The 27,292-nt window shown below is 37.2% G+C and overlaps 1 protein-coding gene across 3 annotated transcripts in view; it reads left to right on the top strand.

The window, feature by feature from the left end:
- LOC146474216 (uncharacterized) overlaps positions 1 to 27,292 on the top strand; it is a 75,224-nt gene that overhangs the window by 29,493 nt on the left and 18,439 nt on the right. For all 3 annotated transcript variants that reach the window (XM_085117496.1, XM_085117495.1, XM_085117498.1), the window contains 27 exons: positions 1,107 to 1,160; positions 2,188 to 2,241; positions 2,791 to 2,844; positions 3,554 to 3,598; positions 5,020 to 5,073; positions 5,881 to 5,925; positions 6,593 to 6,646; positions 7,619 to 7,672; positions 8,489 to 8,542; positions 8,719 to 8,772; positions 10,119 to 10,172; positions 10,760 to 10,804; positions 11,933 to 11,977; positions 12,511 to 12,564; positions 13,223 to 13,276; positions 14,461 to 14,514; positions 15,120 to 15,173; positions 15,802 to 15,855; positions 16,510 to 16,563; positions 17,216 to 17,269; positions 18,066 to 18,119; positions 18,630 to 18,683; positions 19,690 to 19,743; positions 20,406 to 20,459; positions 21,358 to 21,411; positions 21,883 to 21,936; positions 23,187 to 23,240. In XM_085117496.1, coding sequence (XP_084973622.1) covers positions 1,107 to 1,160; positions 2,188 to 2,241; positions 2,791 to 2,844; positions 3,554 to 3,598; positions 5,020 to 5,073; positions 5,881 to 5,925; positions 6,593 to 6,646; positions 7,619 to 7,672; positions 8,489 to 8,542; positions 8,719 to 8,772; positions 10,119 to 10,172; positions 10,760 to 10,804; positions 11,933 to 11,977; positions 12,511 to 12,564; positions 13,223 to 13,276; positions 14,461 to 14,514; positions 15,120 to 15,173; positions 15,802 to 15,855; positions 16,510 to 16,563; positions 17,216 to 17,269; positions 18,066 to 18,119; positions 18,630 to 18,683; positions 19,690 to 19,743; positions 20,406 to 20,459; positions 21,358 to 21,411; positions 21,883 to 21,936; positions 23,187 to 23,240 — 1,422 coding nt within the window. The remainder of the gene's footprint in view (positions 1 to 1,106; positions 1,161 to 2,187; positions 2,242 to 2,790; positions 2,845 to 3,553; positions 3,599 to 5,019; positions 5,074 to 5,880; positions 5,926 to 6,592; positions 6,647 to 7,618; positions 7,673 to 8,488; positions 8,543 to 8,718; positions 8,773 to 10,118; positions 10,173 to 10,759; positions 10,805 to 11,932; positions 11,978 to 12,510; positions 12,565 to 13,222; positions 13,277 to 14,460; positions 14,515 to 15,119; positions 15,174 to 15,801; positions 15,856 to 16,509; positions 16,564 to 17,215; positions 17,270 to 18,065; positions 18,120 to 18,629; positions 18,684 to 19,689; positions 19,744 to 20,405; positions 20,460 to 21,357; positions 21,412 to 21,882; positions 21,937 to 23,186; positions 23,241 to 27,292) is intronic.

Genomic DNA, 27,292 nt, shown 5'->3' with positions numbered 1-27,292 from the left:
AGTTCAAAATGTATGTTTCATATATTGACATTCAAGAGAGAGATTATCAGTATTACGTTTACAGCAAATGACAAATGGCAGAAATGACCATGTGACCATGGTTACCCTGTATTTTCTGATCGCTGATTTCAACTGTTTTCTCAGCAAAATTGAGTAGTTTTGTGTTAGCATCAAAGGTCAGATTTATTTTTGCACTATTCTCATCTGTTGATCAGAAGGGATTTGCTAAAGCAAAGGCATAGCAAAAACCAGGAAAGGTTTATTACTCGATGTTTCGGGGTCATCGTGACTCCATTATCAAGAGACTAGTTTAAGAACACGCAAATAAGGAAAGATACAAGAAAAGCATAAATTAGAATGAACGGCTTAAACAAACACCTTGGCGCGGATGGAATCCGTTTGCACGTTCAGTGTACTTATTTTTTCAAGAAAACATGAACTTGAATGTCACATTTGCCATTTGCTGTAAGCGCAATTGTAAATCTCTCTAATATCACGACTAGATTTTAACAGCTTTATTCTAGTCGTGATGTGCATTTGGGTTACTGTTAAGTTTCCAAAGGTGTCCCTTTTCTCTAAGTTCAGATTAAAGTACTACATTGTCTTTTTTTTGTTGATTCTGGTGTCCTTTTAGAGGGACCAGTTGGTCTTTGTATTTAAACATCTCTAGCAAGTTGGTTATTAGCGTAGAATATGTTGTCTGTAGAAGAGAGGTGGCTATAATTTGGGGTGGTTTCACTATGAGCAAATAGACAAGCTGGTGGAACTTTGAGTTGCAGAAGAAAAACATGACCATTGTAGAGCGCTATTTGGCTGTAGGAGACAGGTAGCTGTCAGTGGAGTATTTGAGTGAACGTGTCTGGAGAAAACATGGCTGTTCAGTATTCAGGGGTACATGTTAGGGGGAGATGTCAACAAGAAAAAATAAATCAGGGAATTTTAAGAGAATATTTGAGTGAATGAATTGGTGAATGGCACAAGAAACACGTCCATGAACTAGAGGTCGCCATTACGGGAAGGTTTCCCTGAGAGTATAGTCTATAGTAAAGTGCCAAAAGTCAGGAATGTTATTGTGCCTATGATTAAAATATTTGTGTGTTATCCAGGGTTCTACTGGACCAGATGGCCCCCCTGGACCCAGTGGTGCTGTAGGACCTCAGGTAAATAATGTGTACATGTAGTTGGTGTTATTTACCCCTTTTCCTTCTCTAAGCAAATTAGCTCTTGCAATACATGGAAGAATAAAGAGCGCCACAAGAAAGTGCTGCTCAACAGTTCTGATTTGAATAGTCACACTTGAGTATTCCATTCACAGACTCAAAACTTAGATCCACCACAGGAAAGTATTGCTTTGTAGCTTTCACTTGAATGGTCACACTTGAGAATTTCACCCGTAGACTCAAAAGTTAGAACTTCCTTGTGCAACATGATAAACAGCACCACAGGAAAGTACTGCTCAGTAGCTTTCATTTGAATGGTCACACTTATGGATTTCATTCACAGGCTCAAAAGTTAGAACAGCCTCGTACAGCATAAAAAACAGCACCACGGGAAAGTACTGCTCAGTAGCTTTCATTTGAATGGTCACACTTTAGGATTTCATCTACAAACTCAATTTAAAGTTAGAACCACCTTGTACAGCACACACACAAAAGAGAAGTAAACAACACTAGAGGAAAGTTTAATGTTCAATAGCTTCCATCTGAAAGGTCATGGTTTGGGAATTTGTCCACAGTCTCACAAGTTACATAATAAACAGCACCACAGGAAAGTACTGCTCAGTAGCTTTTGTTTTAATCGCCACACTTTAGGACTTCATCCACAGACTATAGATGTTTCTATAGGTGTTTCTCACTCGTGGGCAAAAATGTCTTTTTGGTGTTATGCTCACTATATTGACAATTCTTCAAAACTCTTTTTTATTTCTAATTTTTTTTCTTTTCCCCACATGCTTCATCATATTGTGTGTAATTGTGCAGTTCCAGGAAAAAATCCATACCCACCTAATGTAAGGTCTTCAGAAATTCCTAGGGGGAGGGGGGTCTTAAAAGTCAAAATTTTAGAAGCAATGTATGAAGCTAAACTGGAATATTCCTTGGAGGAGGGGGGTGCAAAACAAAGAACCTTCTGTGGAGGGAGCATGGATATTTTCTGGAACTGCACATTATAAAGTGAATGTCTTTTCAGGGTCCTCCTGGTCGGCGTGGCCCTCCTGGAACAGATGGAACACCAGGCCAAAAGGCAAGTTTGGATGATGGTAGTGTTAATTTTTATTTGCATATTACGCCAGGTAAGCTTCATCCTACAGGTTTCTTGTAAACTGGAAAAGTGGCAAACCATAATTAGGCCGGGTTTGTATGCGTCATGGAGGTCCTGGGAAGTCATACGATTTCAATATGTTGTAAAATCCTGGCCATGGTGAATGAAATCTTTTCATGAACATTGGTAAAAAATGTTGTCTCATAATCTGTCCACTTGTGCATTGTCTCAGGATGCATAGTGGCTGTTTATGTTCTTGACTGCAGATTTTAAAAGTAGAGCAACATGCCATTTTCCCATCAAAACTGACAATTTTGTTTTATAGCGCGACATTTTAGGATTTCATAAGGAATGGATTTTGTCGTAGGGTTATGAAAAGGCATGAAATTTTATGAAACAAATAGTGACACGAACCCCGCTAACCGTATTCACGAGGAACTGAGGAACTGCTAGCATGCCTGACTGTGGAATGCTACAGTTTGTAATCATGGTACTTAGTAAAGAGGTGAACTGGACTTCTTTACTTGACAGGGACAAATGGGATCACCTGGAGAGAATGGAAGAAATGGAGCAAAGGGTGACAAGGTATTAATATTGTTTAATGTTATACTTGTTCACTATTGTTACCCTCTTTGGCGAGATGACAGTGTGGGTTCGAATCCCACTCCTGACGTCATGTAGTGTTGCAAGAACACACAGAGACTGAGACTGAACATAAATTCATGATCATAATTTCTGATCATGAATTATTAATGAGTTTTTGAAGGAGAAAGAAAAGATACAAAACTTAGAGCTATCATCTTACATTTGATAATTTGAGTGATCGCAAGATAGTCATGGTTTTCTATGATTCCACAATCTGCATGGAAAAGAAGCTACAAAACGCTTTTATAAACTTAAGCTAAAAAAATGAATTATTGTTGTCAGTGGGCATAAATTCCATCTAAGAGTGAGTGAAAAGGCAGGAAATTTTATTTTTGTCTCGCCACAAGGTTTGTGAAAGAGTTTTGTCATTGGTAAAAGATAATGTTTTTTCAAAACATATTTATGAAGGAATTGACTTGTGTCGCTTCATCATTGACATTATTGTCAAATGATTTGTCTTTGGTGGTCAGTGAGTAGTCATGAAAAAGTCCTGGAATTTTTTTTATTCTGATGAATGCCAACCCCCATAATTTTTTTATGCCCATGTGATCTATTGATGACAAATACTCTGAAACAGTTGAAGGAAAATATACCTTCTTACCTTGATATAAATTGAATTTTCTTCTTTCTTTTTATTTCTTTCTGTCAGGGATCTGCCGGTCTCCGTGGTCAGCCAGGAAGACAAGGTGCAAAGGTAACAATATAATAAAAATTATGGTATTACTTTTTTAATCCACTAGCTTCAGTTCAAACCAAGGGTTGCAGAGGGTACAGGGAAGTCAAATTTGACCACAGTTTCAACTAAATTCACCAGGGTTTGTTGATTTTTAAATACATGAACATGACCAAACAAATCCTCATGAGATCATTTCATGTCTGTGACCTAGTCTGTTGAAAGATTATACTCAAAACAGAAGCCGCATACATCAATGACAGTAGGTGTATCAACAGCCTCACTTGGAAAGCTTCACTTTCCGAGTCGACATTCAGGTGATGATTGTTTCCCCACGAGGTACCATTGGCGTAATCTTTCAACATTATAAGATCTCATGATGCAGCTTTGTTCGGTCATGTTTATGTATTTGAATCATCAAACTCGATTTGCTCTGCATAATCCTGGTGAATTTAGTGGGAGTTATGGTCAAATTTGATTCCTGTGCCCCATGTCAAAGTGCAGATTCTTACTTATATCCAATGAGGAGAATTTACTGGAATGTCAAATTTAGGGTCTTGTCTAGGGTTAATGGTAAGGATTGTTTAGAAAGTTTATTATTACTAGGATTGTTATTATTATTATTATTATTATTATTATTTTGTATATCCTATAAGGCTTGTTTCTGTTTAGTCCCTGGATTCAGCCTTCAGGCTGTGAAGTAATTTTTATTAACATCATTAAACTAAACAAAACTGAAAACTAACTTTAGCTGCTACATTAGGATTAATTAGCTGTTACAGTGGTCATTTGCTCAGTACATGGGCAGTAATCAATGCAAACTTGTTTTAATTGCTCAAGAGAAAAAAAATGCAGAAATTGGTTACTTCAAAGGGAGCGGACCATGCAATAGATGGTTTTAGACGTAATATATCAAACACGAGGAAGAGTGTTTCCTCCGATTTCCAAACACCGAGAAGTAGGTTGGAAAAACGAGGAGCAGCTGAGTTTTTTTAACCAACTTCGAGGTGTTAGGAAATAGGATGAAACACTCTTTTGAGTGTTTGATATAGCTTCTCAAACTATTGATAATTCTTGGAGAAATTCGAAGCAAAAGTTCCCAAAATTTTATGATAATTAAGATCACATTTTTAAACCTTCTTCACGGTAGTGATTTGCTTTGTTTTGGCTTGATGGATCATTAATGAGTTTGAGAAGTGTAGGTATTTCATGGTCTCATGCTTTGAGAACAAGCTATAGTTTAAATCGACAAAATTAGTCTGTCTGTACGGGTCTAAAGACAAAATTTTCTGGTCATATCTGGTCGACGGTATTGGAAAACCATCACAAATTAGTAAAGAAATTTTGTTATAGTTGGTGTGATGTCTCATGGAATTTACCAACTAATTGAATGGTATAACATTCAAATATTTATGATATCACATTTTACTTTTCCTGTTTAGGGACCTGTTGGCCAACCAGGGGTAGCAGGACGAGATGGCAAAACTGGTGCACCAGTATGTGGATGATCACTATTTAACAGGGTCCAGTTGTTCAAAGCCCAGTTAAGCTAATCCTGGGTTAACGTGAAGTTTGATTCGAGTTTAATTACCAAAGAATAAGCATACAGTCGAACCTGTATTAAGTGGCACCGTATTAAGCGGTCACCCTCTATTAAGCGGTCAGTTGTCAAAGTCCCGAAAATTACTTTCCTTAATTACTGTAATCCTGACCTGTTTTAAACGGTCACCTCTATTAAGCGGTCGCGGTCACCCAAAACTAATTCCCAACAAGCTGATTTCTATTGTCTTGACCTGTTTTAAACGGTCACTTTGTAAAAGGAAACCACTTAAATATGGTAACAAATAGCGTGCCAGGCAATTGAGTTTCTTATGAGCTGCACAATCGTGGCGTTTATGTTTTTCTAGTCCGTTTCAATACCATGCTCTCCTTTGTCATACCACTTTATCGCCGATCTTTCTTAACCAAGTAAGTGATGTATTCTGTACAACCTGTATTAAGCGGTCAACCTGTGGTGACCGCTTAATACAGGTTCGAATGTATTTCCAAAACATTTTTGCCCTTCAGCTTTGACTTTGACTTTTCTTTACCTTTAGCTACATGTAAATGCCAGCTTTTAAAAACATTTTTGACGATTAAGATACAAACCTCAGTTAACTTTTAATTGGGGATTAGCGTTAAACAACTTTCGAACAATTGGGCCCTGTTTGTTAACAAATTGGACAGGGTGAAGAATCCTTTGTCTATCACTTTAAAAAAATTCAAAAGCAATCAGGCTTTAATTGCTGTTTTCTTCATTCTAGGGAGACCCAGGAGTTGATGGAAAATCAGGAGCTAGTGGCGCTCAGGTAATTAAATTTCCAAGCTAGATGAGATCTTATTTCTGACATTGAATAAGCTGTAAAGGGGAGATGTCACAGAGATTTTGACCTGTTTCAGTGAAAGTGGTCGGACAATACCTTCACATAGTCACAAAATAATTCTACAACATCAACAGAAAGAAATCAACTGAAGTCTTAAAGGGAACAACTCACGATCTGGTATATAGTGCATTTTGGAAACAAAGGTGTGAAGAACTTGAAAAAAATTAGAGTTGTCAACTATTTTCAAGTTGGAACCATTCTGACCCGGTCCATGTGTGTCCAGAGATACTCTGCTGAAACAGTTTTACCTTGGGGTGGTAGTTTGTAACAAAACTGGACCACTATTAATTTCTAGCTTTCTGATGATAAAAGAAATTGTTTTAGGGATTTTGATTTGATTTTGATCCTCATGATACTTCCCCTTTAAATAATTAAATTGAAGTCACAGACCTGCAAAGGCCATGTTGATTCATTTTGCCCTGTCTGAAACAAGTCCTTGGTTTCTGGATTATCACGTAAATGCCTGGTAAATGTATCCATGCAGTTTAAAGTCTGTTTTCCATACTTTAATCACCCCAAACTCAGCGTAGTAAAGAGCTGAAGTTTGTGATTGTGTTTAATGTAGTGGACAATGTTTTTTTTGTGCTTCTAGGGAGTACCTGGTAACCCTGGACCTAATGGATTGACAGGAGCTAAGGGAGCAGAGGTTAGTAATGTTATTATTATAACATAGAGCAGTTTTGAAATGAGTGTTGTAAAGCCAAAGCCAAAGTAATAATTACTTTGGTTTTGGCTTTCGCTTTACTCTGACCAATCACAAGAGGCGCAAACAGTGCAATGAACCAATCAGAATTCAAACCAGACACGTGACTGGCGCCAAGCATGGAAAAATGCATGTGAGCAATGCTTTTGGTGAATTTTGTTAACTAACTAATTACAGAACAAAGAACATAGCAAAACCAAAGTAAACATTGAATTACTTCCGATGCTCAGTTTTTAGCTCAGTTGAAAACTGCTCTGGCAACTAATGCTTGAGAGTTTGTGGGAGGATATGAGAGCTGGCAGTCAAACCATGGTAGAAGTTTGAACTCACTTTCTGGTTTAATTCTATGCTTTGTGATAGGGGACATTTTCGTTTAAGGTGGCTCACAACAGTTTCCAGCCTAAACAATTTGTGGCCATTTTGTTGACATAACAGGTTACCATAGCAACAGTATAGTCTGTTGAAAACACCCCTATTTTAGCTTTTTTGTGGCGATAACTCAAAACAATCTCATTTTTGTAAAGTTATAAATAAGTTTCTGGAAGGGGTTAAGTTTTTAAAATGGAATATAAAGAAGGATAAGGGGTTCACTATTTAATGTGACTGTGTGTTGCATGCCAAGTGCTTGACACTAAAAAATTGAAGTCCAATAAGGCTCAAAATTTTGATACCATCATAAGAATTGGGCCCTTTAAAGTGTTCATAATTCTTTAAGCATGAATCCTAAAGGGCATTCTCTTCAGGCTGACATAAAGTTTAAGTCATTTTGAGGATTGCATTGTTAATCACTGTAAAACAGGGCAAGCATTTTTTTTGCTGTTTCAAGTTAGCAAAATGTTTGGGTTTGTGGGGATTTGAGAGGATTGAAGAAACCTTTCTGTTCAGAATAGTCAGCATAAAATTGTTATTTTTTAGGGTGAGTCTGGTATGGATGGAGACCCTGGACCACCAGGACCTACAGGAGCAAAGGTGATCAGTCTCACTTCTCCGTATTCTCCGTATTCTCCATAACTGTATTAATGCAATATAATTCAGGCGTGTAAAGGGAAAATTGGAAGTCATTAATGTTGGAGACATTGTCTTGATGCACCACTAAATTCTAGGGATTGACTTCCAATAATTTCATCTACCTCGTATTGGTACTTAATTTTACGATTTTGGCGAGACAGTTTTTTTTTTTTTTTTTTTTTTCGCAATTTCAATAGGGCATTAAATTTCTTAATTCACACGTTCTCAACTTCATTTTGTTTTTCAAAAAGTCCCAACTTTTTAAAATTTCTTGATAAACTGGAACAAGCAAAACACATATTAATAAATATTTATATTTAGATGGATTGTCTACTCCATATGTGAAATCTTTGCAAATTAACGTTTTTTCTCAACAGAAGATACAAAATGGAACTTACCAGTAAAACCAATAATAATTTGTGCATTTGTCAATACAGATCCCGTATATGTTGCTGTTATTACATGCATGTTAATCATTTTATCTGTGATTTGAATTTTCTATATGGGTATTAAATTTCGCAAGGACTTTTTTTCACGGGTCTTTAATTTCGCACAATTTTTTACAATCCTAAATCGCGAAAAACGAGAAATTAAAGACACATGAAATTAAGTACCGCCACCAAAAGGGTGTTCAGGCATCCTGCACTCATGCTTTGCTTTTACTGAAATGTAACTTAGTATGGTTCCTTGTTTTCTTTTGATAAGACAGAGCACGTTGTTGTGTGTTGTTCCAAATTCACATTTGATCTGAATCTAGCGTTTTTTCTTTTGTTTCAGGGTGAGACTGGAATGGCAGGAAGGCGTGGACTTACTGGAACTCCAGGAAAAATGGTCTGTTGACAATGCATTTCATCTGCGTAGTAGTGACTACTGTAACAGTTTTTGTGTGTAGTCAATGTGTCTGGAGTTTACTAATAAGCTTGGTTTATACTTCAAAGACTGAAAGGCAGTTCTATGTTTACTAACAGCTAGCACCACACTTAAGAAACTATTTTATCTTAACACAGGGTCGACAAGGTGAGAGGGGAGAACGAGGAGCTACTGGACCACAAGGGCCACAGGTACTGTATACCGCATAAATATTTTTTTATAATAACAGTCAAAATGTCCTTGCTCTGATTGGCTTGTAGCTATTGTCCATAAGAGTACAGACAATAAAAATGTTGTCAGATGTAACACGCGTGCTTTATTCTCAACAGAAAATCAAGCCAATTCTGCTTGTACTTTTTCCATGTTATTGTAAAAAAAAAAAATTGATGTCAGTTTTCCATGGTATTGGAGTACAGATATGACACATAAAAATTATGTTCAAAACTTGGCAGCCACACACTTGAGTTTTGAACATTTTATGCATTTTATGGTCTATAAGAGTATAGACCATCGTAAATTGCAGTCGATTTGTTTAATAAATGATTGGTTTACAGGTAGCGGCAGTTTATTTTTCTGCCAGCAAGACTTAAAAAAATCAGTACAGACAGCTGTTACATAATATTGTGTGCAATCCTACAATGTCGAACCTCTTGTCATCTTGAACAGACACTAGTGTCCTTTGCATACTGTTTGCACTAATAATTAATACTACTGGCTATCTTGGACTCCTGCTCAAATGTTTGGTCCCCTTGAAGATTCAAGAGATTGTAGTTTGTGCAGAAACTGAATCAAGTGATTTAAAGCTAGAAGCTTGTTGGGCCGTGTAATCAAACCAAATATTTTGAACAAACAGAACAGAAACTCCTTAAAAATCCCAACTGGCAGGGAAGCTTACCAGTTGGCTATTTACAAAGTGTGGTCGAGGATTTGAACAGGGGACTACCATGAAACAGAATAATCCAGCTAGTGGTCAAAGAAGGGACTTGAACCTGGGGCCTCCAGACTATTAGTCTTCACCTCTAATCACTAGGCCACCCCACCTCCCTGTCAACTTGCAATTTATTTTACATGGGGAAGTTATTTAAACATCAAGGCAATAAATATAATTTTTTTTCTTTTGTGATCATTCCTGTTATTCACATGATCCCTCGTTTAATGATGTTCCAAAGAAAATCACACATCAATCACTACTTACTAGCCTCCCATGCAGTCGTTTTTAGGGGACTCGTATTACCTGCTCCCCACAAACGCCTGCTTAACCGAGCCCCACATTCCTTTCCTCGTCTAAGCCAATCACATCGGGCCTTCTAAAATCTGGAAGGTTGACCTTGACCTCAGTACACCTCTCACGGGAATGGTGAAGAACATCATGGCGGAGACAGAACTTGAGCGAGCTTTGAGCACTGTTTGCTCTACGTTGAAAATTTTTCGTTTGAATGCCTATCAACTGACTGCAATCAAAGAATTTGTGAGGGAATTTCTTGGATTCAAACTGTAATTTACTAAAGTTAATTTACTATTTCTTTTTCTTATTTAGGGACAACCAGGCAGTCAGGGTGCTGCAGGTTTGCCTGGAAAACAAGGAGAGACAGTGAGTGTTGGTACTTAAAGGGGAACGGTGTCACAGAGATTTCTCTGTGTTAATTTTGGTCAAAACGGCTCATTGACAAATATTTGACATGTTACAGGTCTTTTCTCAGTCATCAAATTGCTCATAGAACACCAAGAAGGAAATAATTATTAAGAAGTGATTTCTCCTGGGAAGAATAAACTAGGGTATTTTAAATTCAGAATTTTAGCACTTGGAAATAATTGGCCAATTTTTTCATGTTGCAATCCATTTTCATCCAAGCCATCCACAGCCAAAAATAATTAACACTAGTATCAGCTGTACACTAGTAGGGTTAGTATTAACAAAACGGAACCATTATATGTTTTTTGCCCATTCAAAGTAACACTGCAAACAGTGGCACTACTCCTTTAAGGGTAGTTATTATTCATAGGGAGCTTTGATTGGAATAATAATAATAATATATAAATTTTTAACACAACTCTTATCTTAAGTCGAGAACTTCTCAAATTATAGAAAATTATTTTCAACCTCAACTATTTCAGTTTGGTGAAAAGTTGATTCACTGTTTTAATGAACAATATGACTGTGCCTTTTTCTCATTTAAGGGTGCACCAGGAGAAGGTGGATCAGATGGGACCCCTGGTGCTCGGGTATGTACCGCTAAATATTGTGTTGTGTTGATGATGTACTTACTGTAAAAGCTCTGTTAAGGAGGGTGTCTACTTTTGTTACTGCACAAACGTTCTGCGCAACTCAAGATACTCCGGTTTCCTATGGGTGGTGCCTACAAATACAGGAATATTTTTGTGCGGTTTAAAACTATGTGGAGAAAGCAGAACTTAGCAAATGCTCTTGGTATCCAAAAAGAAAATTGGGGGTAACCATGCATTTTTCAGAGATAATAAAGTTTCAATTTGGAAAAAACGCCATACACCGCTTTGTATTTTACTGTTTTTTAGAATAATTGCTGCTTCATTATCTCTTAAAAAATTGTGCGGTTACCCCCAATTTTCTTTTTGGATTTCAATAGCCCTTGCTAAGATCGGCTTTCCCCACAGTCATAAACCACGCAAAAATACTTCCTTATTAGTAGGCACCGTCCTTAAGCTGACAAGGGGGTGGTGCTCCAGACAGGAGGATTATTAGAGTGGGGGCTTAATAAAACTGCAACACAAATTGTGATGGTGCCCTGTTATTGGACATGAAAATGATATGGACTTTAAAGTTTTAAATAGTAGTCATTATAAGCAGCCGGTGGAGTAGTACCTATTTTTGCTGAAGATTTTGCATGCAGGACTTAAAGGGGAAGTATCATGGGGTTTTAGACCTCTTTTGTTAGAAATTGGGAAATAAGACCTTCACTTTGCTACAAAATAATTCTAGAACAATGAGAGGAGAGAAATCAACTCAATTCTTGACAGGAACAACTCGTACTCTGTTCTAACGCATTTTTTTGGAAACAAAAATGCGAAAACTTGAAAAAACATCGGCCTAATATTTTTCAAGTCTCAATCCATTCCGACCTACTCTGCCTCTGGCTAGGGGCACTAATCGACAGTTTTATTACACTGGGGTGATAATTTATAACAAAACTAGACAATTATTTTTTGTTTCTGTTGTCAGACAAACATTTTTGGGTTTTGAAATGACATCAAATTTTTGATACTTCCCCTATAAATATCACCTAAATCTGTAAATCAAGATGTTATTCATCAGGCACAAAAATGATACTCTGAAGTTGTCAATAAACGTTGAATTTTTTTTACCTTGTGGTTTAGGGAGAACGTGGTCAGCAGGGAGAGCGTGGAGCTTCAGGCATGATTGTAAGTCATTTGCTTCTCTGCCACTAACCCTTTAACCTCTACTGTAAGTTTTCTTGACCCAATTTTCCAAAACGGCAAAGAAAAGCACAATACCCATGTGTGATATACGATTTAAAAGGTCATATCAAGATAACTAAAGGAAATCAGGTCTTTGACAGAAATGCTTTTAAAACGTGAAAATTAAAAACTACAACATTTCACTGGTTGGCACATACATGTGATATGTCTACCCCCAAGCTGTAGTTTAATTTGCAGTTTTTAATGCATAGAGCCACTTGAGATATGTCAGGGTTCGTAAGAGCATTAAATTAGAAACATAAAAAAAAATGAAGGAGTGGTAAACCACATCATAGATACCAAGGGATACCTTTGTTTTTCTCTCAATGCAAAGATCTGTCCAAGACCAGTTTGCTGACAATATTTCACTGCCACTGACCAAATTTTGACCAATTTATGATTTGGGATTCCACTACATGTGTAGTGGGTCCCCAACAGGAAAGGGTCGTTAATGTTTAGTGTATTTTGTTGAATAGGGTGATCCTGGAGAGCCTGGTGAACCTGGTATTCCTGGCGCTGATGGCAAAGCCGTAAGTTTCCGCCTGTTAATTAGTTGAAATACTTGTTTGTCAAACACTCTAAACACCTTGGGATTATCACTCTCGGGTGTGAGCTCTATAGAGGTTCCTTTCAATGGGATGTTAGGAATATATCAGGTCTGTGTATAGCTAAGCAAGGCTTTAATGAGGTCTGCATTATTTAGTGGCAGTTCAACTGTGAACATGTAGTTTTTATTTGTCAATGTATGATAGCAATGACTTGTATTGGTTGATTTTTGTAAATAAGTAACAACATGTTTTAGTTTATTAAACATGTTTCAACATTTTCAAATGCCATCATCAGTTAACACATATGGCTAATAAATGACTCGATACAAATCCTTCTAAGTTTATCTCAGTTCCAAACGTTAAGAACTGAGACAAAATTAGAAGGATTTGAATGGAGTCATCTGGGCATAGCAGAACTAATATCTCGCCCCCAAATTCCAATAAGATGCTGATTTTTGGCAAGTAGGAATTTTTCATCATACTCTTTTCGAATGTACTAACAAATCCCAAAATTTAAAAAATTCAAATATTTGTGAGGTCACACTTTAGGACTCTATATATGGGATACAGTTTTTATGATCATGTTGTTTACTGATTCCATTATTTACAGTATACCAACATTGCATCTGTTTTCTTTCAGGGTGAGAGAGGTCTCGCTGGTCCCCCAGGTCCTGCTGGAGCTCCTGGTCTTGCAGTAAGTAGCCAAGTGGTTATGACAACAATAACAAAGCCTCATTAACCCCACAGGTTTAAAAAAAAATACTATGTAAGACACAAATAATAGGGGTACTAACGACCTGAAATAGCCTTAGAGTTAAAAATACCACTGACAGCCAGTTTACAGAAAATAGCTTTTATGTTGAGGCCGGGGACACAAACAAACATAGATACACATGCAAAAACATAAAGAAATGAGTTCAGGTAACTACCAGTAGACTAATAAAACCATTAGTTTGTAAAAGTAAATAATTACTGAATTGAAAAACAGCATTTTTATGCAAAAGGAGCGATGTACCAAAAATTAATAATCTTTGATATAAAGGTGTTTCACTTTCTTTTTAAACAAAGACAATGAAGAAGGTGTTATTCTTGTCAATGGAATTCCAATGATATTTCTAGAATGAGTCCATGTTGTGGACTTTTAGAAGAAGTGGAATTAAAGTTCACTTAACTCGTGCATGTTTAGCTTTTTGCCTTGGGTGGAAAAACCATGATTTGTATTGACTTTTGAAGATTTTTATGATGTCAAAATGGGAGAAGAAAGAAATACATGATTATCAACGCTGTAAATAAATTTAAATACTGGCATGGCATAAAATAATATGTACAGCACAGTGCCTTGTATGTGCCATTTACTTGTTCAGTCAGGTCCCATTGTCAGCCTAACTGGGTTTTCATATGAGATTCATTTATTATGTACAACATCGAAGCTTTTCAAATTACTTAGGGCGTTCTTTTGGGATTATTCCGGAATAGGAATACTCGGAATAGATGGTATTTGTGTTCTTTTGGGAGCTATTCCATTTTCGGAATGAACCGAATATCGTTCTGTTTATTCTGTTCCCGATAGCAGAATGAACAGAATGGAAGGAATACGGTTTACTCAAAATAGACAGAATACGCATTCTTTTTTGGAAATTTTTGGCGGGAAATCCTACACTCAAGTGCGTGCACAGACAAAGTAGTTCCCAGGTCTCCTCCGCCATGGGTATTCGGTTTACAGATTTTATGAGCATCCTTTTTGAAATTGAAATTCTATGTATTCTGTTATTCCGAAACCGGAATAAGAGTAGCTAGAATAGCCCCAAAAGAATGCACCCTTTTAGAGGAAACAGTCCTATAGTCCACTTCACTAAATGAGGCAATTTTCATTTGTAGGGATTACCAGGACAACAAGGACGAGTTGGGCCTCCTGGTGCCAAGGGGTCAAAGGTTTGTTAGTTATGATTACCACAACCTAACATTGCTCCAAGTTCAATGGTTTCCAAAGTCCTTTTTTCAGCAATTTTTTAGGATAAAAAGGTCACCAGATATAAAATTTTGGTTGCTAAATAAATATTTTTCCTCGGTGGCACATTCTCAATGTTACATGCTAGAATACCAGACCCAGTACTAGTTCCCTCTCTTCCACAGCTGTACTCAAACACATTTGCTCTTCTTCTGAGCTATGGGAAAGGAAATTGAAGGGGTGCGTGGTCTAAGGCCCTATGTGACTTGATGTAAGGTCAAATTCTTCTGTTATCCTACAAGCGAATACAAGACAATTTGGGAGGAGAATCTAGCAATATATCAGAAGTCACCTAGCCCTTTTTTCCATGCACTCCTTTAATTTTTATGGATACCGCAGGGATATTTTTAGGTTTGACTATGTCATTGTTTGCTGTATTTAAAATTAAAAATATTACTTTCCATTTATTTTTTACTCACCATGACAACCCAAATGTTTTCAGCACTGCCTAAAGGTGACTCCAATGTATCATCTTCTATGTAGAATAATTGTACAATGTTATCTTAACAATTTATCTGTTATTTTCTAGGGAGATCTAGGACCACTTGGTGAGCGGGGATTTGACGGCAAAGATGGAGAGCCAGTAAGGTTTTTTCCTAATTAAACCCATCCCAACCTATAGCCAGAGGGTGTCCACGCCTCGATTAATTCCCAGCCTTTGGAGAAAATAAAAAAAAAATACTGAGTGTCCAATTTGTTAAAGAAGATACCTCCGCGGTGCCCAGTTAGTGTAAACACTTTCCACAGGGATTTTGCCGTGTTTTTGTCAAAACTGTACCTTGTATTTGACAAAGTTACAGGTGCACCCAATGTTTCATTGAATATCTGTTTGGAAGGCCTCAATCGCCTCAGAAATTTGGATTGAATTCTAACGAAAAACTAGCATTTTCTTGGCTGTGTTGTCACCTAAAGGGTGAGAAACATGGGAAAATTGATCCTCTTGTTTTGGAAAGGATCAAAAATGGTGTTTAAGAGAGCGAAAAATGTCAGGTACAATTTTTGGAAAACCCAACAAGAGCTCATAAAGTTGGGGGATGGGGTTGTTATGTGTTCCCTACAATTTTCTGTGACTTAAAAATTCATTTAAAGGTCTGAATGGATCGAATTGTGTTATCGCACACAACTAACCATTTCTGAAAGACCCCAAAAGATCTTGGAAAACAGAAAACGACATTTGTATTGTGATTCGTCTTTGTCTTTTTATTAAACAGGGACGAGATGGAACGCCTGGGCCCCCAGGTCAACCTGGTCCTCCCGGAGAAAAGGTTTCCTTGTTTTGCTAATTTTATGAAACCATCAAATGTTTCACACTCTCATCTGTTAATTTTATCACAATTTAGAAAACAGACACCTACATGTGTCTGATTCCAGTGCTTCATTTTTACTGGACTGTGTTTTTTACTTAAACATTTTTATGATAGCTTTTTAACCGATTTATTAATTTGATCTTATTGCTGTTATGCGCATATGAAAATATTTCTATTGTATATGCACGATATAAGTTTTATATTTATTATTATTATTTATTATTTAAATAGGCTTGTGTCTCCCCTTGTGGAGAAGAAGAATAATGGAATTGTCAGTAAGATGTCAGACAGTCGTGTAGAATGCTAACGTGATATTGTTAAGTCAGTTACCCTTATTAAAATAGCCAACTGGTTGAGATAATCTACTCTCTTTACTGTTTTCCTGCTGCTATAAAAAACAAGTTTTGTGCCTAAAGAAATTTCAATTCCTCTCCTCTCCTTTCCTCCCCTCCTGTCCCTCTCCTCTGGTCTGGCTTGGTCTACTTTGTTCTTCTCCACTCCTCTTCTCTTCTCTTCTCTTCTCTTCTCTCTTCTACCCTCCTTACTCCACTTTTCTTTGCTGTACTCTACTCTGCTGTCCCCTGTTTACTTATTTCACTCTCACAATTTTAGGGTGAAGATGGTGTTCCAGGTTCGGATGGTACTCCAGGAAGTCGTGGTGACACTGTAAGTCACAGAAGCAAAGGAAATAACTGCTCAGTAGCTTTCATTTGAATGATTACACTTATGAAATTCATCCACAGACACAAAAGTTAAACTACCCTACTTACTCACTAACTGCCCATTGTGTGTAGGGTACATAGAACAGCAACAAAGCTTTTCCACCCGGCCTGTCTTTAGCAAGTTTAAAAGTTGAACTATCTTGTATTGAAGCATTGTAAACAACACCACAGGAAAGCATTGCTCAGTAGCTGCTACTGGAATGGTAACACTTCAGGATTTCATCCGTATACTCAGAAGCTTAATCCATCTTCTGCAGCAAAGTAAACAGCATAAGAAGAAACTACAGCTCAAAAACTCTTACTGCACCTGTAGTCAAATGGTCACACTTTAAGATTTGACATCCGTGGACTTAAACTGAAAAAGCACCTTGTACAGCATCATAAACATCACCTCAGAAAAGTACAGCTCAGGGGCTTTTATTTGAATTCATTGTACAAACATTACACCTGCCCAGTAAAGGTTTCACTCAAAAAAGCATATCTTTTGTAAACTTTAACCTACAATAACATTATTGTCTGTATGTACCAATGAGGCATCATGCATGTTGTTGGAATTTTTTGGAGCAAATAAAAATCGCGATTGTCTTATCTTTCAGGGACCTCGTGGTTTACCTGGAAACCCAGGACCACCTGGTAGACCTGGTCAAATGGTATGTACACTGTTGTACAACTGCTGACTTCTCTCTTGCTGTTTCAGTTTAGTTGGTAAACGAAAACAAGAAAAAATGTGAAAAAGCAAGAGGCTTACAAGGCATTAAACCCTTGAACAAACACTTAGCCTACACCACACCAGCCAAATTGGGCAACACAAGGGTGCTCATTGCTGTCAACAACGTACTGATTGCATTGAACTACATTAAATTAAAAAATATGCATTTGAAGTTAAAATATATGATCTAATCCAGTGATGCTATGTGAAAGTTTCAAATTGCTCAATTTGAACCACTCTGTGGTTACGTGCCTGAAAAACTAATCTGGTTACCCTGTAAATACAACCAAGTACGTCGTCTTATGCTCTGGTTGATCTTTGGTCATTATATTTAACAATTCTTCAATGAGCACCCTTTGGATATGAGATGACAAATAGCCAACGCAGCACGTGGCACTGAGTTGACTGCTGAGTTGGTTATGATCATCTCATATCCAACAAACGCAAGTGGAATAATTGTTTTATTAAAAACAATCAAGAAATATGGCTAGGTGTTCCTGATTTTGCATTGCAAGAACAACCAGAAGACAATTTAATGGTCACTATTTCTAGGGCATGGTATAATGGCTCACATACCATGGCCGCTAAGCCGATCAAAATCCCTGAAATTGCTTTATAAAATGATCCAGTTTTTAATAATAAGTAATGTTTCTGTTAAAAACTGTTGATAAATATTAGTATATCCCTCGCACAAAACAGTGGATTCGTGAAGTTAATGCACTCCTGTTCTTCTTCAGGGACCTGGTGGGCCACCTGGACCTCAAGGACCTCGGGGACCACGCGGAGAACCTGTATGTTGTTTACATTTGTTCTAATCTGTTGCTGAAATTGCTAAATTTCTCTATGTCTCACATTCAATTCTTTCCGAAAAGTAACATACCTGTATATATTTTATGTCTGAAACTGTGCTCTTGATTGGTTCTTTGTAATTCCAGGTTGTTGTTTTAAAATATACAGATTTAAAAAACAAATTAAATACAAAGTATACAATAAAAATGTGGTCTTTAAAATAGCAAATTAAGATATATCGCTGCATCAAGTTTGAGAATTAAACAGACATTTGTATGGAAACGGGCAACTTTTGCCCTTCTCCTTCTGCAGTTTTTCCTAAAGTTCAGAGAACTACCTCTTTGCTATTTTCATTAAAGACAGATTCTCAAACTTGGCCTCGTTTACTAATTTTAAGGTGCTCTTTGCAGCAGTTCCAATGGATTTTCGTTACCTCATGTACATCAAAATTCAAAACTACCATGATACAAGTTTATGTTGATAATAATTGATCACCTTGTTTCCTTTCTTAGGGTGTGAAAGGGCCTTCTGGACCCCCAGGAAGACCAGGGGCTACAGGAGCTGCTGTGAGTTAATTATTCTGTGATTGTACATATTACAATAGGTCCATTTTTGATTGAGTGTCGTAAACCAAAACCAATTACTCTGACCAATCACAACAGCACAATGAACCAATCAGTATTTGAGGCAAACACGCATAACTGGCATCAAGCGCGGGAAAATGCATGCGACAAAGACGTGATTGGTTTTAGTTTGGCTTCCCATTGGTTAAAAAAGTGGCAAGAACTTTGCCAACCAGTTGTAGAGTGCAATAAAGCAAAACGAAAGCAAACACATAATTACTTTTTTAAAAATTAGATTGCCAAGTAAAAACCGCTCTATATACATGTGTTGTCATTTTTTATTATTATTATTATTATTATTATTATTATTATTATTATTATTATTATTATTATTAATATTATTATTATTGGTAAGATTTTATTACTTATCGTTTGCACAGAAGCTTACAACCAAGGCACATAACAAATGCATGTCTAGAAAAAATGGACTCAAACAAACAAAATACAAGATTGCTATAATTTTTACTTAAAATGCATACAAAGGGACTAGACAAGAGATTTATCAATATAAATTAATAGTGATGGTAAGTAACGTATGTTATAAAAACGCCTCAATTCTATATTGGTAACTTTTTTGACGTAATTAATTTTAATGATACTCACAATTCAGCCTTCAATCTTAACACTGAAGAATTTTTATTTGGCCTAACTAATTCATCTGATGCAATAAAGAAAAAAAAAACTAAAATTACACTCTTCTGCTTTTGTGCTACCACGTTAATAGAACATTTCACCCTGTGACCCCTAATTTCAAAGAACAAATTCTCCAATCTTGTCCCCATACTTTTCTTATAAAGTACTGGGAAAAAGTTATTAAAATGTAATTCACCTTTGGTGATCATTTCCTTAATTCTCATGACCTCAGTGGTTGAATAAGCATTAATATTACAAGGAGAAATTTGATGTGATCACTGTTAGGGCTTAAAGACTTGTGACTTTTTCATTGCAGGGTCAACTGGGAAGTCCTGGATCCAAGGGTGACCAAGGAAAGCAGGGACGACAGGTGAGACATTATTGTGGATGCTTATCGCATTTTAATGATGTTTTCTAAAAGAATGTACCACAGAAGAAAAACTTCAAAGTTTTTTGTTCACACATTTAGCTCTGGAGAATGACACCACACCAAAATTAACAATTTGTTGGTGATTATGCTGGAGTGGACCTTCTTGAAAATAAAATCAGTTGACTTTGATTTTGATGTTCCATTTGTCAATGTTGATTATAGAAGTTTTGAGTGAACCCCCAAATTTGCACAGTGTTGGCTGGGGGAAGGGACAGACATGTCTCAAATGATGATGATGACGATGACGATGACGATGATGATGATGATTGTTTTAATCAAGTGTTGAAGTATATAGTACTTCTGTCCTAAGTGAGGACACTAAATCACTGAACGAAATCAGAAAATTGCCCGCAGGTAGCTGCATCATGCATGATTAAAATTACATGCATTCTTTCTTTACTTACCTACCCCATGACAGGTTCTGAAATGTAAGCAAATCTGCAATCGTGGACAAAGTTCTTGGGACAAAGCTTACAATTTAAATCATAAACATGGGCATTCCACTCTGTTGCTTTAGGCTACAAATCTAATGATAAGCCACCCTTGAACCATCAGGCTTGTAAGACCTTCTCTGATAACACTTAGTTTACTTTACTATTCAGGGACCACCTGGACTTCAAGGAAATGCTGGAAAAACTGGACAAGCTGGTCCTCCTGTAAGCCTTTTTGACTTCATTAATTTTGCATTGACCTTTTCCCTCTTAGTTCATCTGTTGATCCAGCTGTATGCTTAAAATCAAAGCCCTTATTGTCCTAATTTTATTTGTCTGTCTGTATGTAACGCCTTCTTTAAAACAGACACCTTGCTGAGACAAATGATAGACCAGCAAATAAACTGTGCAGTGTATGTTAAAGTGCTAAAGTGAACCCATAAATTTCCCACTGAGTACTAGCCCTAGTAAGGAACTGAATGGGAGGTCTCACGAGACAAAGAAAAAAACTTAGACCTTGGTGGTAGTTGAAACCAACGGCCTCCAGATTTGATTGTCCGTTGCTCTACAAACTGAGCTGCAAGGCCAGATGGAAGCAAGTCGTGGATAATTATGGTGGTAATTGTGGCAATGTGAATGTGAAGGGTACAATGAATGAAAATCAGGAGTAACTAATTAGGTTAGCTTTAAGCCATTTGTAAATTTTACTTCACAATTCTTAGTATCAATTTTAGTAGGTAATTTAATTAAGCTAGTTTTTAGCCGCATTTAATATTTGTTTAATTTTTTTTTTTTTTTTTTTTTTGGAGATTATCTTTTGTATGGGAGTTAAGTTTCCCCCAATTATTCTCCGGTCATGCGCTTTTTATAACTTTTGAAATTTCATTTTTTTTTATTGTACATATACTAGCATGGCAAAGCATTATTAAACATTAAGCAATGGTGACCGTGCCACCAGCACAAAGGACTCAAATTATAGATCAGAGAATTAACTCCACAGGGTGAGTGCTAAAGTGAACCCAAGACAGTCAGATGAAGTTGGTCCAGGAGGTGTCCAGGCAGTTCACTGTGATTCCCTTACTTATCGACTTTTGCTCCATCTGAAGTTGTTCTGTATTTTCAGGGACCGCCAGGGCCACCTGGACCCGGAGGCAGAGACGGAACAGATGGGCAAAAGGTGACTTACTGATCATTAGTTTGTGCTTTTTGTTTTGAAACGTGTCTGCTGTAATAATGTATTTTTGTTTTGAATTATCTCCTTTACTGATTGTTACATTAGTAATGGTTTTAGCTTCCTTGTGTTTCACATCCATGATTCTAGTAATTCTAGCTTTCATCCTTTTTCAAGGAAGGAAAAGAGAAGACCCTGTGATTTTCAGTGTTTTAGATAACTTTCAAAATCAGAGAGTCAATGAAGAATTTTGAGGGGTCAATAGCTCTGGTTTTCTCTAAATCTTCTTAAGTTTGCCATTCATTTTGTTGGGTCAGGAAGCCAGGCTTCTCGGGTTTTTGACCTGAGACCCCTCTCTTATCTGGAACACTGATTTTATGGTGTCGTGTGCTAAAGTATTTCCGGCCTTTCCAGAGATCTTGTCCAAGTAAACATTTTGCTGAATAACTTGAATGCCATGATTTTTGTTTTGGCCAGGGTGCTAGTGGAGAACCCGGACGACCAGGAAAGGATGGTCTTCCTGGACAACCTGTAAGTGTCGTGTGATTGTTTTTCCCCAAGTCCGTGCCGTCCCTTTTAAAAAAGACAAAAGTTTGTTTTGTTGCAGAGGATGGAAGTTACATACATTAATCCTACAAACATTGATTGGTGGCTTGTTTTTAATTTGAATCCTTGTCTGAGAGAGTTTCTGAAGCAAACAAAATATGATAGATAATCATGTAGGTCTGATTGTCTACTGATGGTGGTGATAATGATGATGATTTCTTCTGGGAGGTCAGCACCCTTATGTCTTAATTTCCAGTATAGTAGATTAAAAAAAAAGGCTATCAAAATTTCAAGTTAAAGTTTGTGGCAGCCGATGGCACCTCTGTAGCAAATGTTGAGGCTGTATGAACAATGTTTGGACTTGCTGGGTAATTAATAATTCCATGAAAGATTTCCCAAGGGTTTATTTTGTCCTACACTCGACTTGTTTAACGTTGCTGGACTCGTTTTTAAGGTGGTTGCCTTGATATAGAAGTTGTCGTAAAAATTTTCTCAAACTTTCTGTCATTGTTTGTTACTATGCATTATTTCAAAATAGGTATGCAATAGAAAATATAGGGCACCATACGTGCGAAAGATCTACGATCCACTCAAGTTACCCCATAACTGCTTTCAATATTCGCTTTCAAATAGGAGTCTGTTTGATTAGTTCTTGCCATGTCTGGTGGTAACAGAAATTATATAAATAAAACAGAGCTTAGATAAATGTTATTCATAGAATGTACGAAGCATAAGCAGTAATTAAAGATAACTTTCTTGGCAGGTAAGCACAATATTGAGCAGTGTTGACCCAAAACGTTTCTTGCATGCGCGTTCTCAGTGTCACTATTTTATGTCCGCGAGTGGTGGGCAAGCTCGTATTTCTGGCGATGACTCATTTTTCTCTCGTCAATTTTTTTCTAAAAATCTTAAATCATAATGAGGATAATAGCTAAGTTAAAATAATGAGACAAAACAAAAGATAGGTCACAGTGTAAGTCACTTGTGTAAGAGAAAATAGCAATTTAGTAATTGACTGGGTTTAGCATCAAGGAAAACACACTGTTTTCAGCGTGCGTGCCTGCTGTTGAGGCAAGTAATTATGCGCAGTAACAATTCACAATGCAATTCAATGGAGTCACCTTAAAGAGCAGTTGCAGCCCTTGTTGACTGGACAGCGTGTCACAATTTGTTGATCAGCGGTAAGGTCGTTGCTGTTTTCACGTTTGTTTGTTTTTCCTTTTTTTCTCATTTAGGGCAAAAATGGAAAAGATGGAGAACCTGGGCCAGCTGGTTCTGATGGTAGGCCGGTGAGTTTCATTTAACTGGTAAACGTTTAAAAAAATAAAACCTCATGGTATGAGATGTTTGAACAACTTGGTAGCAGCATAAGATGTTAAAAGAACTCGGGAACGTTGTGTAAACTGCGCAAAAACATTTAAGAGCAATTCTCCAGGAAAGTGAAGCAAAGTTGGAAATGAAAATTTTTAACCCCCCTTCATTTTTTGTGTGGAGGTAGGTTACCTGGAGGGATGAACAAAAACAGCCATATTTGGATCGGCAGGTGCGCCGTTGCCATGGAAACCGCACTTGATCAGGTCGGCCTGAGGTCTATGTTTTGACCGAAAAATCTACTCTCAAATAGTAAAAATAAACGAGTCTGGTTCTCGAATACATGTGAACCAATTCAAATGAAATTCAAGCAGATGGTAGAGCCACTCTCCCAGTTTATAAAATTTGCTGTTAGAGTATTTTGGGTTCTATAATCAAGAAGACAATATTCGTATTACTATGTTGCCTGTCAGCCATTTTAACAAGAAGGAAAAACAAGCACAACCATATTCGGTATTTCTCCGAAAGTACTCTTTCCACATAAACCAAATTACCAGCAGGGCTTACATAGATATTAAAGTTTATAAATATTATAAAATCTATTTGGGGAAAATTATATTCTGGCCATGGGTGTTGAAGACATCCGAGGCAAGTTGCAAAAAATTGCAAAATTGGAAATGTTGAGGTCTCCAGTATTTGGTTCAAACAGGCTTTAGATAGAGAATATCAGCTTCAGAGGTTTTTTCATTCATCTTATTTGTTATCTACATTTGATTGATTAGGTTTTGGCCAACGAATTTGATGAAATATAAATTAAAACAAAGCCCACCTTGCAAAATTTGGGAATTTCTTCAGGATGCTTTTGTCGTATAGGATTGGTCTCTCCTCAGTTCGCTCGCTCCATTTTCTTGACCAAATCTTGGACAGAAACTAGCGGAAAGGACAAATCTAACTGCCTAGCCTCGCCGAACATCTACTTTTAGACCAAAGATGATGACGCATTAACCCGAATAAAGAACAGTTGCCGGTCAAACACAGTCGTGTGTCGAGTATCGAAATAATTCATCAATACAATCCATCCAGGAAGTTAAATAGATGCATCAAGATCACAGCTGAGCAAATGCATGTCTGCGACGATTCTGAATAAAGTCTTTGGCTAAATCGAGCCGTACATTCCGTGGTGCATGGTTGAGAAGCGAAGAAATCGTTGTTTATGACCTGTTTACGACCAAACGTATGTAGACCGGAAATGCGAGTAGCAAAACTGCTGACTGGATGTAGTTTAAAATGCGATATACGTGCTTTTTGTTTGTTTGTTTGTTTTTGTAGCTTTGGCTCATTGTCGCAATGGCCTTATCTCTTCTTTAGATATTTTTGGTACAATATATCATTGATAGGGGGATAAAAGGACGACTTTTGATCCGCTTTTATGACTGTTTTACAGTGGTGAATAAAAAGGACAAAATAAAAGCGCTTCACTGATCGTTTTACGCAACCACATAAGCCGCCCATGTTTCCTGGGTTTGTTTGTTTGTTTGTTTGTTTGTTTTTTTAATTCATTGCTTATTGGATGTTAAGGATGGCCTGCATGTAAGACCCGTCGCTGATCTGGGGCATTAGCGTACACATTAGAAGTGACGAAGTTGGAATTTTTGACCCACCTCTCCTCCAGAAATAAATGTCCTCTCCAAGCCGATAAATTTTCGCATTCAGTACCTAATACCTGCCCAAATTTTGGCATTCTTTCTGTTCATTTATTTTTTATTGATTTATTTATTTATTTATTATTATTTTTTGCTGTTGTTTTTTTTTTTTTTTGGTGAAGGGAAGGGTGACCGGACGTAAATTTGTGCCGTCGATCAAAAACACTGTAAGGGAAATTTGCATATCGTCGTGCGAAGGAAAATATCCTGGTCGGGACAATGGAAAGTTGGTCTCTTTCAAATCCCAAAAGGGACGTTTCAGTTTGTGAGTGCAGTGGAAACAAAATAAAACTCAGTCAATGTCAAAGGGATATTTCCAGGCACGTGCAAGCCTACGGACTTAGTATAAACCGTGATGAAATCAGCGGCGAAATGGATCTTATTCTTTGTCGTGCAGGTAAATAAATGTAACATTTCACGCGCGAATTTTTCATTCTCTTGTCACGAATAGTTTATCATAACTGAATTTGTAATTGTATTTTCACAGTCTAAAGAGCAATCTTTTTTTTTTTTTTCATGCGTTCAATTTTCACCCAAGCTTCAGTTCAGCTTCATTTCCTTTGTTTTTGTTTTCATTCGGTTACTCTGTTTTCTTTTTTTTTTCTTTTTGGCTTTCTTCACCATTGCCATTCTGAAACAACCCCATTACAAGAGGATATCATTACACATACATCCGGTGTTACATCCCATTAACATTGTGTTACATCCGGCCAGCAGTCGTGCTTCTCGGACTTTCGGCCTATGTGTTCACTTTATTTACCATTCTTGGCTTGTCGACTATCGCAATATCTGACTCGATTTTAGCCAAAGACGTTACTTTGGATTGTTCAAAGGCATGCATTTGCTTTGTACATCAATCTCGACACATTTAGTTTACTTCCTGGCTGAATAATATTGATGAATTTAGGTGCTCGACGGCAGAAATCGCAAGCATTACGACCATGTTTTGGACTTTGTCAACTATTCTTTGTCAAGTGTATGCAGGCTACTTGTATCATCATCCCTGGTCTGAAACACAGCAACACAGCAAACTGGATATTCGATGGGAGTAAATGTTAGTCTGCGCTAGATTTGGTCAAAAAGACGGAACGTGCGTGGAGAGAACCACGCGACGAAAGCATCCTGAAGAAATTCCCAAAACCCTCAAGGTAGGTTTTGTATCAATTTATATTTCATCAAATTTGTTGGCCAAAACCTTATTTACTAAATGTAGGTAGCAGACAAGATGATAAAAGATACTTTTGAACCTGATTTTCTCTCTCTAAAGCCTGTTTGAGCTAAATACTAGAGCTCTCAAAATTACCAATTTTGCAATTTTTTGCAATTTGTCCCAGGTGTCTTCAGCACCCATGGCCAGAGTATAGTTTTCCCCAAATTGATTTTATGATATTTAGAAACGTCAATATCTATGTAATCTCTGCTGCTAATTTGGTTTATGTCGAAAAAGTACTTTAGGAGAAATAACGAATATCGTTGTGCTTGTTTTTCCTGCTTGTCTAAATGGCTGACAGGGAACATAGTAGGACGAGCATTTTCTTCTTGTTTATAAAACCCAAATTATTGTAACGTCGAATTTTATAAACTGGGAGAGTGGTTCTAACATCTGCATGAATTTCATTTGAATTGGTTCACATGCACCCCAGAACCAGACTCGTTTACTTTTACTTTTTGAGAGTGGAACTTTTGCTCAAAACATGGTCCCAAGGCCGACGTCATATAGTGCGGTTACCATGGCAACGATACATCTGCCGATCCAAATATGGTTGTTTTTGTATATCTCCCAAGGTAACCTACCTACACACAAAAATTGAAGAGGGGTTAAAATTTTTCATTTCCAACTTTGCTTCACTTTCCTGGAGAATTGCTCTTAATGATACAAAAGCGTATGAATAATTGCATAAAACAACAGGAAAAGGTAATGTTTTGACCCTTTAACATTTTTAGTTCCACTGTGCATGCTAACATTGTTTGTTTGGTTTGTGGAGAAAATAGCCCACATATCATAAGGCCAACAATCCCAGATGCATCGTTCCAAAAAGTTATCTCCTGGCAGCAGCCAGTTAGGAAGTAGTTTTAATGTTCTTTGGCAATTTCTAGTAAACTTTGTACTCCCAAGGTAGTTGAAGCAAGAAAAAATAGGTTATAAACGTGACATTTCACCATCCACCTGTGAAACAAATTCTTAATCACATGCAACCCATACCAAGCCATAAGTGTGAGGGGCATTAAGAGGCTCCCAGCTTAAGTTATCAAGCTACTGCCTGGCCAAATAAAGTTATTTCGCCCAGCGTAAGGACCAAAAATATGGTATATTTGACCATAACTGC

The sequence above is a fragment of the Pavona decussata genome, unplaced genomic scaffold (assembly GCF_977016875.1).
Source record: "Pavona decussata unplaced genomic scaffold, jaPavDecu1.1 SCAFFOLD_91, whole genome shotgun sequence".
NCBI lineage: Eukaryota > Metazoa > Cnidaria > Anthozoa > Scleractinia > Agariciidae > Pavona > Pavona decussata.
Note: the sequence above shows the minus strand (reverse complement) of the source record. Positions and strands in the feature narration are given on the sequence as shown.